At 28.3% G+C, this 11,244-nt stretch overlaps 4 protein-coding genes across 5 annotated transcripts; 2 read left to right on the forward strand and 2 right to left on the reverse strand.

The window, feature by feature from the left end:
• Nucleotides 1-78: 78 nt before the first annotated feature.
• Nucleotides 79-3,606, reverse strand: Tango6 (transport and golgi organization 6). 2 transcript variants are annotated; one of them, XM_066741740.1, is made up of 8 exons: nucleotides 3,458-3,606; nucleotides 3,284-3,398; nucleotides 2,988-3,219; nucleotides 2,377-2,904; nucleotides 1,114-2,049; nucleotides 845-1,049; nucleotides 615-766; nucleotides 79-526 (listed from the first exon to the last, which is right to left on the reverse strand). In XM_066741740.1, exons 1-8 carry the CDS (start codon nucleotides 3,567-3,569, stop codon nucleotides 233-235), a joined length of 2,574 nt encoding a protein of 857 aa, XP_066597837.1. In that variant the 5' UTR covers nucleotides 3,570-3,606; the 3' UTR covers nucleotides 79-232. The 2 variants fall into 2 exon arrangements, with proteins under 2 accessions (XP_066597837.1, XP_066597836.1); XM_066741739.1 differs by having other exon boundaries at nucleotides 1,114-2,298.
• Nucleotides 3,607-3,659: 53 nt separating this feature from the next.
• LOC136782362 (divergent protein kinase domain 2A) lies at nucleotides 3,660-5,260 on the forward strand. The gene is made up of 4 exons (XM_066741762.1): nucleotides 3,660-4,389; nucleotides 4,476-4,773; nucleotides 4,844-4,977; nucleotides 5,042-5,260. The coding sequence occupies exons 1-4, from the start codon at nucleotides 3,775-3,777 to the stop codon at nucleotides 5,246-5,248; spliced, it is 1,254 nt and encodes a 417-aa protein (XP_066597859.1). The 5' UTR covers nucleotides 3,660-3,774; the 3' UTR covers nucleotides 5,249-5,260.
• An 805-nt stretch (nucleotides 5,261-6,065) lies between these two features.
• Nucleotides 6,066-8,980, reverse strand: LOC136782360 (eukaryotic translation initiation factor 2-alpha kinase 1-like). Its single transcript, XM_066741760.1, has 9 exons — nucleotides 8,620-8,980; nucleotides 8,170-8,340; nucleotides 7,941-8,097; nucleotides 7,428-7,873; nucleotides 7,078-7,334; nucleotides 6,829-7,005; nucleotides 6,576-6,731; nucleotides 6,381-6,512; nucleotides 6,066-6,305 (listed from the first exon to the last, which is right to left on the reverse strand). Exons 1-9 carry the CDS (start codon nucleotides 8,687-8,689, stop codon nucleotides 6,066-6,068), a joined length of 1,806 nt encoding a protein of 601 aa, XP_066597857.1. The 5' UTR covers nucleotides 8,690-8,980.
• A 91-nt stretch (nucleotides 8,981-9,071) lies between these two features.
• On the forward strand, nucleotides 9,072-11,191 carry shrb (charged multivesicular body protein shrub). The gene is made up of 4 exons (XM_066741782.1): nucleotides 9,072-9,380; nucleotides 9,706-9,883; nucleotides 9,967-10,217; nucleotides 10,297-11,191. Exons 1-4 carry the CDS (start codon nucleotides 9,200-9,202, stop codon nucleotides 10,350-10,352), a joined length of 666 nt encoding a protein of 221 aa, XP_066597879.1. The 5' UTR covers nucleotides 9,072-9,199; the 3' UTR covers nucleotides 10,353-11,191.
• Nucleotides 11,192-11,244: the final 53 nt, after the last annotated feature.

An 11,244-nucleotide genomic window follows, 5' to 3' on the forward strand; every position in this document is an offset into this window, starting at 1 on the left:
TTATATTATTCGTTTATTATATATTGAGATTTAAATGTAAATAAACAATGTATTGCATTAGTTCTTTTTATAATTTGATGAAATTAATTTCATCAACTAAGCAGATAAAATTGTAAGTGTATCAATATTAAGAGTTTCGGAAAACTTGTAAAAACGTTATTTAGACAAAAATAATTTATTAACAATTGTGAAAATAATTACATTCTGTGACTTATGAATTATTTTGTTAATGTTAAGAATTTAACATAAACATTGTTTTTCCCAATTTTGGCGTAGTTAGCATAAAGTTCTGTACAATTTCATCAAATTCTTCCAATGCTAATTGTGCATGAAGACGTAAAACTGGATCATCGTCGTTGTCTCGCAAATATTTTAAACTACGGAACAGTTCAACTAAATTACTGCCGAGTTCTGTTAGGGCATCTTTGCCCAGACCACGAAGAAGGAGCGTAGTCAGTAAAACTGCCGCCCTTCGACATTCAGGAACCTTATCTGATTTTATTATACATGAAGCACAGTAAAGTACCTTGAAATAAGAAACAAGCGTACATTCTTGAATGAATAAATTATTCATGCATTATTAGATTAAAGAAACAACGCTTTTTTAATACTACCTCAGTTATTATATGACCGATTCGAAAACCTAATACTTTACAAAGTTCTCCGAGGCATGACAAGCTAGATGCTCGTATAAAGGGATCAGAATCTCGTGCTGCACATAGGAATCCATTTATCAATAAATTTTTGTGCACGAAAGTCATTTCGCCTATTTAAAAAATAGGGAGTTAAGTAATTTTGTATCTACTGATTTTCATTTTTTAAATCGATGCACTTAAAAATTTACCCAAAGATCTTGTAGTCTTTACAAGTATTTCACCAAGTTTCATTCTTGTTTCTGAAGTAAATTCACTATCAATTACACGTTGTGGCATATCAATATATTCTTGCACCAAAGTTTCTAAAACAACTTGAGGAAAAGAAGTAGCTAGTGCACAGAATCCATTAATCGCAGACAGATAAATGAAAGAGTCGTCATGTTTTAAATTTTCCTACAATTTAAAATTTGAGTAAGAAATTTGTACAAGTATAGAATAACTTACTTGGATGCGTTACTTCGAATAAGCGAAGAATAATTGTTTTCCTCGCAATGGCAACAGGATCTTTAATCTCTATTAGTTTCGTGAGTGTTATTAACCCATGTGCTCGTACAGGGACTAAAGGATCTCCAAGATCTTTTACAGCTTCTTCAAATTTATTTGGTAATCTACAATCCAGAGATAAATCTTCAAAATTATTTCGTTCTGAACGTCCTTTTGTATCGATTATTTTAATCACTTCTAAAACAAGTACAGATAGTTGCTTGGATATTTTTCTTTTATTATCTTTCTTTAAAAATTTCGAAAATTCGTTAAAAGGCTCCCAATTTGTAGGTCTTCTTTCACTTATTATCAATTTAATCAACATTAGACTGATGTACAATATTGTTGTGTCGTCGTTTTCATCATCAGTATGAGATTTTTCTAAATAGTCTCCAAATAATGATTTGATGAACGAAAAAAGTGGTTCTGGATTTTTGATTACTGAATCTTGGATTTTGGTTGTGTTTGCAAGATCCGATAAAAGTTTTACAGCGGATAGATGCACTTGCATACGCTGTAACGTATCATCTGTAGTTTCCAGAAGCTTATTATGCTTATCCATTTGGTTTAATTTTATTAAGTATTGTAACAAATAGGAAAACAATTTTATTGAAACTGATTTAGTCTGAGATACTAAGTCAAATAAAGTAGCAGTAAATGTTTGATAATCCAAATCCTTTTCAATGCCTGTAATGATTACTCCACCATTAGCAGCAAATTCCAATTTAAGGTAGCTCCCAAATTTGGTTTCTATATGATGTCCAAGAAAGGCAGCAAAAATATCTTCATTAAGGGATTCATTGTCAAGAATTCTTAGAAGTAATTGCTTAGTTCTTTTTTTCAATGTAAATGCACCTTGTGCTATTTTGCAATGAATACAAAATAATGGTATGCTTATTTCTAATAAAACCTTAAAAGATAAAATATTAAATTTAGCTTCTGTTGATATAAAGAGCTTTGTCAATCTTTCTATACATTTATCTATATCTTGTTCTGATTGTTTGGTAAATTCAGTCTCTACTATTAACAAGGGACGCATAACATTTTTTAATATGTGGTTTCTACAAACTTCTGGATTAATTGTATATAATGCATTTATGAAAATATTTGTTATCAATGGAGCATGTGAGATGTCTTTAGAGTCTAATATATTTATTAGCTAAAATGTAATAAGATTATATTATTGTACTAAAATATATTTGTTCAAATAAACAATTAATATTATATTTTTATTTACCTGTGAGCAAATGGAATGATAATACTTTTTTAAATCATTTCCTTGTGGAGATGCAATTAGTTTTGCTATTGTATCCAATTTCTCCCAATGTAACCCAATGTCTAATGTATTATCAAAAACAGCAGACAATAAGGCCAGTACACCATTAGGCTCAATAACTCTATCAATTAAATATTTCATAGTGATTTTTTGCAACCAAGTAGGACGATTTTTAATTCCAAGAATTACCATTAGTTCTTTAAAAATAATAAACTGTGGACAATTTTCAAGCAAAAATTGTAATTTTAATTGGTATTGACCTTGGTCACATTTGAACTTATTATACAGATCTGTGGTCATAATAAATGCTGATTTATGGTCATGTGACTCATTTGAATCTTCAGTAGAAGGCTTTATTAGTGGAGCATGAGATAATTGTAAAAGAGCAGCCAATAATGGACCAAGCTGAGGTATAATTGTTGGACGTAAAATAATATCATGATAATAATCTACTAATGTATCAACAGTTATTGTAAGCCTGTCATATTTCTAAAATATAATATAAAAAATAACCATATAGTTTTATAAAATCCATCTTAAAATTTGTATTAACTATTATATATTTATCTTACCTCCAAATCTGATATTTTTTTTTGAAAATACTTTACAGCTTTTGGAAAAAATTGTACTATTCCAATTCCTACACTTGGTATTAAACAAGGGATAATTCCAATATATGTTATTAATTCTAGAGCACCTTTAAATGTTCTAAGTAAACTTATGCTAATAAAAGCATCATCATTTTCTTGTTGAGAAACTTTAATTGACCGTAAAACATATATAATTGTATGGACATATTTATATCTGCAGAAATGTTACTAGTTATTAAATAATTTTTAACAAGATATTTATAATATACTTTAGTTACCTAATATCAATTGATATATCATGTTTACATTGAAATTTCAGAAAATCATCACCTAAGAGTAATTGAACTTTTTGTAAGGTTAACTCTAATTTTTCATCGAGATTTCCAGTTTCAGCTAAAATAGATCAATAAAAATTAGAAACATTCATTTGAATAAATAATCATATTACTTACTATTATCTTTGAATATCAAAATGTTTAAAATTTCATGATAATTTATGTTTTCCTCTTTCACTTTTTCCATGTTTATATGTAGGGTTTCGTTGGTTTGGTTAGATTCATTCATTTTCGTAAACCCAGTTCTACCTTAGCGACTACCTAACCCATCCTTAGAGTTCCTGAGGGCTGAGCTGAGCTGAGAGGAGAGCCCCTGCCCCCTACCAGCCCCTACCACCAGCTACCTAGAGCGCCAGCTAACCTAGAACCGGTAGAAATATACTCTAACTAAACGCTCTAACAATCAATTTGTCAAGTGCAATTGAATACGATATATGATTATTACTTATCTTCGCAATATTGTAAAAATTGTAAAATGGAAAATAATATTAATAACATTAGGAGCCATTTTTCTTTGTTTAAGACTAAATACTATTTTAGGAGCTGCAAATCCTTCTATAAATCAATTGATAGAATTAAATAAATGTCCAATTTGTTTTGGTACTAACGCATGTAATTTTATAAAAGAAATAGATATAGTTACGGATGATTTTTTAACTTTCTTTTCTTATTGGTTTGGAGTTAAAAATGTATTTTTTGGAATGTATAACAAGAAAAAAGTAGTATTAAAGAAACTAGCACACACCAAAGAATTAAACTTATTTGACAAATCGCTGCATGATACAGCTGAGCTACGCGAATTAATGGAATGTTTTAAAAATGCTCAAGAAAAATCGAATTGTAACATAAACATCAATCATTTGATAAAAAATGAGATTTCTGGTAATTATAATAAAGAAAATATGCGCTTGAGACTTTGTCCTACAGTAGTAAACTTAGATACATTATTTCTCACATTATATGAAAACAATAAATTTGTTAATAGTAATAATTTAGAAGTTAATTTTTGGACAATTGTAAAGATAAATCCAGAACCTATTTTACTTCAGGTAATTAAATAATACATTAATAGTGGTTTTGTAAGAAATTTTATAAAAAATTTAATATAATTTTGAAGTTCTATTATTATTTGTAGGTTTTACCATCCAGTCACAATTGGCCGGTTCCAACTTATTTAGGGGCTTGTGGCAGATTAATAATTGAAGAATACGTTGGTCTTCCATTAAAATATTATTATGATAAGTCATGGCATCTTCGAATTAAAATTGCTTCAAGCCTTTTAAATGCTGCTTATTTATTTACATTTCGTGATAAGAGATTTGGATATTATTTAACAGATATATCTGCTGATAACATAGCCATTGATGTAAATCATACAGCCAAATTCATTGACTTGGAAAATATAATAATTGTTGATAAGAGCATGGCACAAAGTAATTTTTTCTTAAATATTTAGCAATTTAAATAAAATAAAATATATTATTTTAACAATATATTTTATAGATAAATCTGGCAAGTGGGAAACTCTACATATGACTTCCATGGATGAAGTTGGCTGTAAAAATTGCTTTGCATTTTCTCCTGAAGACATATGCAGCCATTATCTAAGTGACCATAATTATTATGCAATTTGTCAGGTATGCAGTATACTATATACAAAATCATTAATGTATCATTTAGTCTAAGGTAATAATATTACAGCTGCTTTTATCTCATCATTCAATTGATCTTCCTGGAGGATTTCTGCATAATTTACCACATGAAGTTAAACAAAAATATCCAGAAATAGAATATCTAATGAATCAATGTGCACATCCCCAAAAATTACAAAATCGAATTGATTCAGGATATAAGCTTAAAGAAACTTTGGATAAGGTTTTAAAAGTTGAAAATAATGAATTAATATAATACTTTTTTTATATTTACAAATACTACAAATTATAATTTGTTTATAGTATTGTAAAGGTTTTATAAAAAAAAGATATAAGTCTCATAATTTAAAACTAACAGTATTTAAAGTAATTCTAACATGTGAAGTTATATGGCAACATTTCCTTATACTTTGCTAATAATAGGCCATGGTAAATGATCTGTTATTATAATTAGAAGATAAAAAAATCTATTAGACTGATATAAGTATATAAAATATATATACTTCAAAGTGGTAATCATGATGTTCCTAGATATACTACATAAATTAAATACAGCCATAAGTCTTCCTTTATATACAAATTTGTGTGATGATATAAAATATGAGGTCTCTCTCTCTCTCTATCTCTCTCTCTCTCTCTCTCTCTGTTTCTCCATTTATAATTACAGAAATATAAATAGACACCAGGAAGTAGAATATATCTAAACATTTTTACGAATTGTTTTTTAAAGAACGATTTTTATAGAAATAAATAAATTAATGAAAAGAGAAAGGACTGGAGAGACAGAATTAGGCTACCGTTATTTGCCTTATAATATTTAATTTCTAACAATATCTGTGTTCTAAAAAAAGATACTTCCAAGCAATGACATGTACATTATAATCATTTAGCTAAGTTAAAATTTGTATAAAATCGAGCCGCAGAAGGTAAATTAAAAATATCTAGATGAATTAAAATTGAATGCTCTGAATTAGTTTGTTTTGTTTGTCAATAGTAAATCTTTTATCCACTTTCATTCTATGATTGTTCTGGATCATTAAAATATGCAACATAAGTTGAAATAGAAAATAAATTTACATATTTTCTTGAATAGTATTCTTCATCTTTAATTCTTTAAGCTGCTTTTGTAATTCTTCTATATAGGCATCTTTTTCTAGTTGGTTATTTTGGAGTTGAGCCACTGTAGCTTTTAGCTCAGTTACTTCAGCTTGTATCTGAGTGACCAATTTTTTATCATCTAATTCAGATAATATCTCTTTGGTGGTTGGTCTAGAATGTGGATTTAACTGAACACAGCGTATCACCAGATCTGACTAAAATTTATATTGATTTATTAATTTCAATTTTATTATTTATTTATTTAAAAATTGTATAAATCTATTACATACCCATTTAGGATAGGTAGTAACGAAAGAAGCTAATGTGCGGCCTTCTCTAATACTTTCTAAAACTTTAACTGTTTCATTAACAGTCTGTGTAAGAAGTTGCAAAAGAACAATTCCAACACTGTATATATCATTCTGAAAGAAATTTTAGTTAAATATTGGAATAGAATGCTCTAATTTGAAAAATGTTTAATTTACTTTATTTATACACTCTCCCTCTAATTGCTCTGGTGCAGCATATAAACGGGTTCCACCAATAACTGAATGGGAATTTTCTTTATGTGAGCAAGAGAGCCCAAAATCTCCTAATAGGACCTTAAGATCCTCTTCCCTTGAAATGAATATATTGCTAGGCTAAAATGTTTAATTAAAAAAGTAATACAGTTTTAACAGAGTTCTTAGAAGTAGAAAATTCTAACTTGCAATCTAGTATTAAAAAATTATTTCTTACCTTTATGTCATGATGCACTATATTAAGTGAATGGATATAATCCAGACCAAAAAGTATTTGAGTAATTATTGTATTTACTGTGTTGTCTGATAAAGGACTTTCTCTTTCATCAAGCCATTCTTGAAGAGTTACTGTGCAAAGTTTCATTTGAATGTAAAGAGTTGCCACTACAGTATCCTAAAAAATTACAAAATAATTTTCTTTAATAGTAAGTGAATTTTATATTATTGCAAACTGAAATTAATTTACCTTTTCAGAATGAAATGGATGAATTTCATAACTATTAATTTCTTCAAAATCTGAAAATGAAGTACTACTACTGTCCAGATTGTAGTTTTCTATATCTCTGTAATCACTATCATGGTTTTCAATTTTTCTAAGAGAAGCTACACTATCAGATTTACAGATATCAATTGCATTATCACTTACAGAATTGCTGTCATTTCTAAATGAAACTACACTATCATTACTGGAATCACTTTTAGTAATTTCAATTTTATATTGTCCTGTAATATAAATTATAGATTTTAGTACCATAGAGCCTTTTTACTATTATTAGCCAAGTAATTGATTTTATTTTTACACTAAGGTATACTTACTAGTGATAGTGTCATCCTCAAATTCTATTGATGAACTTTGTATATAGTTTTCACTATTGCTACCAGTATTTACAGAAATGAAAGAATATTTGTTATTTTGACTACTATATGTACTTGCTTTTCTATGAACTATCCTTGCTTTTTCACTCTGTAAATGTTTTGGAGGTGGCAGACTTGGAACAATAGTTGTTGGGAAATGAGGCTCTAGCCAAGCTCCTTTATATGGGACTATATTAGTATGATTTAACTGAGCAAATGTTTTAACTTCTCCTATATGTTGCATTATAGATATTATATGTTTAGAGTATACTGGTACTTTCTTGATTGCATACTCAATATTATCTAAATGATGTATTGCCTTATATACTTTACTAAATCCTCCAGATGCTAAAAATCCAGTTTCTTTGAAATCTCTTTTATACCGAGACCAGTCAGGTGTTAAAGAGCTGTTACAAATATGAGTTAAAATTATAACAAAAATTTAATAATTATACAATTTTGCTTCTCTTTTACCTAGGCATATTTGAGATACTTTGACTTCCAATTGTAGCTTGGGCAACAGTAACCATTCGATAAAGTACACTTTGATAATGATCTCGCAAAACTTTCAGCTCTATTTTTTTGTAAGATTCATCAATCAATTTTAATTCATATAATTTACTACAAATTTCTAAAATTTAAATAAAAATAAATAAGGATTCAGGTAAGCAATACATGTTTAATTCTTTTTAAAGATTCTTACCACCATAAACTTTATTGCTAGCATTTGGATCTTGTTCAAACAATTGGCAAAATATTTGTATCAGGGATGATATTAAAATACTAGAAGATGCTTCTGATCTTCCAATCACCTGTATATTATTATTTTGTTGTGCAGCATCAGAGCTTTCTATACATGCTGTAATAGTGTTACCTATTTTGAAATTAAATTAAATGACTTTACACAATAGTTTCAAATAAACTAATAGAGAACTTATTTCTAAATAACCTGATAAAATATAATTGAATAATTATAACTCTCTCTTTAAACATTCTTTTATTTTTATATTACAAAATATATCAATTTAATTATTTATTGAGGCACAGGGGAAACGTATCAATTCGATATATATAAGTTTTTAATATCATAAATTTTATATTATTTTTACATATAGAAATACATCCTAAAATTCTTAGATACTGGTATTTTTACCTCTGTCAAATGTAGTAATCGTAGATATAGCTGACCAAGGATTCTCTTCTTCAAACGAATCGTTATCCATTTTTTAAAGTACTATATTCTTTTCATATTTTCAACAGGTGATAAATTGGAAATAAAAATAATAATTTCCAAAATTGAAATAATTAAGTTAGACTACAATATTTTCTAAACTTATTGTTGTTTCTGTGTAGTCCGTACAGTCGATACATACTGTGTAAGAGACATTGTGAAAATGATGTTTCAAATGCATCCATGAAATAAATATATACAAATTATCCAGCTCCCACAAAAAACCAACCATGAATGATCTAATAAACACAGAGCAACACAAATATCTTTATCTTTTTTTAAATTTTTTAAACAATTTTTTCATACAGCTGGCAGCACCACCTAGTGCTTTTTCCGTAAAACTTTCTAAGATCAGAGATGAGTCATTCCCTATTCCCATTTCCCAGCACTTCATTCTCTATCTCGCTCTATCTCTCTTCTTCATGGTGTATCTCCTGAATGTTTATTGCAATTAAAGTTATTTATTCGCAGTGATATAAATTGTTGTAAATAATATTCAAAAATGAGCTTTTTTACGAAAGTTTTTGGGGGTAAAAAGGAGCCTGCTGCTCCTACAACAGGCGAGGCAATACAGAAACTACGAGAGACCGAGGATATGTTGATTAAGAAACAGGATTTCTTAGAAAGCAAAATAGAATTGGAAATTCAAACAGCTAAAAAAAATGTATCAAAGAATAAAAGAGGTATCATCTATATTAACAAATTTCATTATTCTGCTTTTCAATGTTGAAGTTTAATGTAGAGGTTATCTAGACCATTTTCACTGCCTAAGGCTAACTGTCACAATGACATTTTTCATTAATAAGAATTTCTACACTAGAACGCTATTATTTCTTTTGCTCATTATACTTTTTTATGAGAAAGAGTTAAATCCTGAGAAAATTTTTGTCTTAATTGTTTAGAAAAATGAGTTTGGAAGACATATTTTTTTATCATATTTTGTTTATTATAATTCTCAACATACCCTAGCTACTTTACTTAAAATTATTTGTTGTGGATCTTTGCCAGCTGCCATTCAGGCTCTTAAAAGGAAAAAAAGGTATGAGAAACAATTACAACAAATTGATGGTACTTTATCTACAATTGAAATGCAAAGAGAAGCTTTAGAAAGTGCTAGCACAAATACCGCTGTTCTTACCACAATGAAGAATGCAGCAGATGCATTAAAATCTGCTCATCAGCACATGTAAGATGATTATTATTTGCACATTGTTTAAATAATTTCAAAAAAGAGTACAATTACAATGTGTAAATGTTTTTTGTTCTTAGGGATGTTGATGAAGTTCACAACATGATGGATGACATAGCAGAACAACAAGATGTAGCTAAAGAAATATCTGACGCAATATCCAATCCAGTAGCCTTTGGACAAGATGTTGATGATGAGGAATTGGAGAAAGAACTGGAAGAGCTTGAACAAGAAGAATTAGACAAAGAATTACTCAATATTGAGCCCACTGATGAATTGCCTGCTGTACCTGCAACATCTGTTCCTGCTGTGCCTGCGAAAGCCCGATCAAGTAATTCAAATTAATAAAATATGTATGATATATATGTGGTTTGTGTATTGCCATTAATTACTAAACTATATATTTACAGAAGCCAAACCGGAAGAAGATGATGACCTTAAAGAATTAGAGGCCTGGGCATCGTAAGGAGGTAATAAAAATTGTTGTAAAAATTGAATATAATAATTTACTAGACAACAACGGACTTTATATCTTATTATGGCAAAGAACAGCAGAGTTCTATAAAACAGCGTCTCTTAATTGCCAGCGAATTTTGGATTAATTTAATTTTACTCAAATTCAATAATTATCCTTAAATAATTTTAAGTACAAATGTAAAGAGTCATTAAAAGCCTTATTGCTTATATTGATAAAGGAGATTGTTTTGCTAAACTATCAGAGTTTTACTTGTTAGTACTTTAACCAGGTAATAAGATATACTTACTATTGCAATCATTAATTACAATGAGCTGATTCTTCTCAAATCAGTAGATGCTGTAAAGATTCGTCTTCTTTTATTCATCCCATTTAGCTTAAAAAAGTTTAATATGAACTTCTTTTATGCTAAATTTAAAAGGCTTTTCTAACTCAGAGCTTTATTGTGTTTTTCCCTGCTTTGTACATAAAAGATAATTTTGAAGGTGATGTAGATTTTAAATTTATTATTATAGTCTTGAACGTTTGTACAAACATTTGCTACCAATAAAGTCATATAACTTTCGCATAATATCCAATAAGCATTAAGTTGTACAGGTGATTGTAATGATTAAATTACTAAAATTTTTATTTAAGGCTTACATAAATTAATATTTAAAGAAAAGGACAAAAAGATATGTAAGCAAAACAATTTTATTACTAAATTCGCTTCAAAGAGACAGAACAAAAGACCGCTTATATCCGAACCAATTCATAACTTATGTTTACAATGTTAATTAATAAAAATTGTTTTCTCTGTACTATAAATACAATCGTATTATTAAGATATATATACATATATATATATATATATAAATTTTTTGTACTTTAACCCCGTAAAATT

Source organism: Prorops nasuta, unplaced genomic scaffold (assembly GCF_024137725.1).
Source record: "Prorops nasuta isolate Cenicafe-Biocafe unplaced genomic scaffold, Cenicafe_Pnas_1.2 PNAS00025, whole genome shotgun sequence".
NCBI lineage: Eukaryota > Metazoa > Arthropoda > Insecta > Hymenoptera > Bethylidae > Prorops > Prorops nasuta.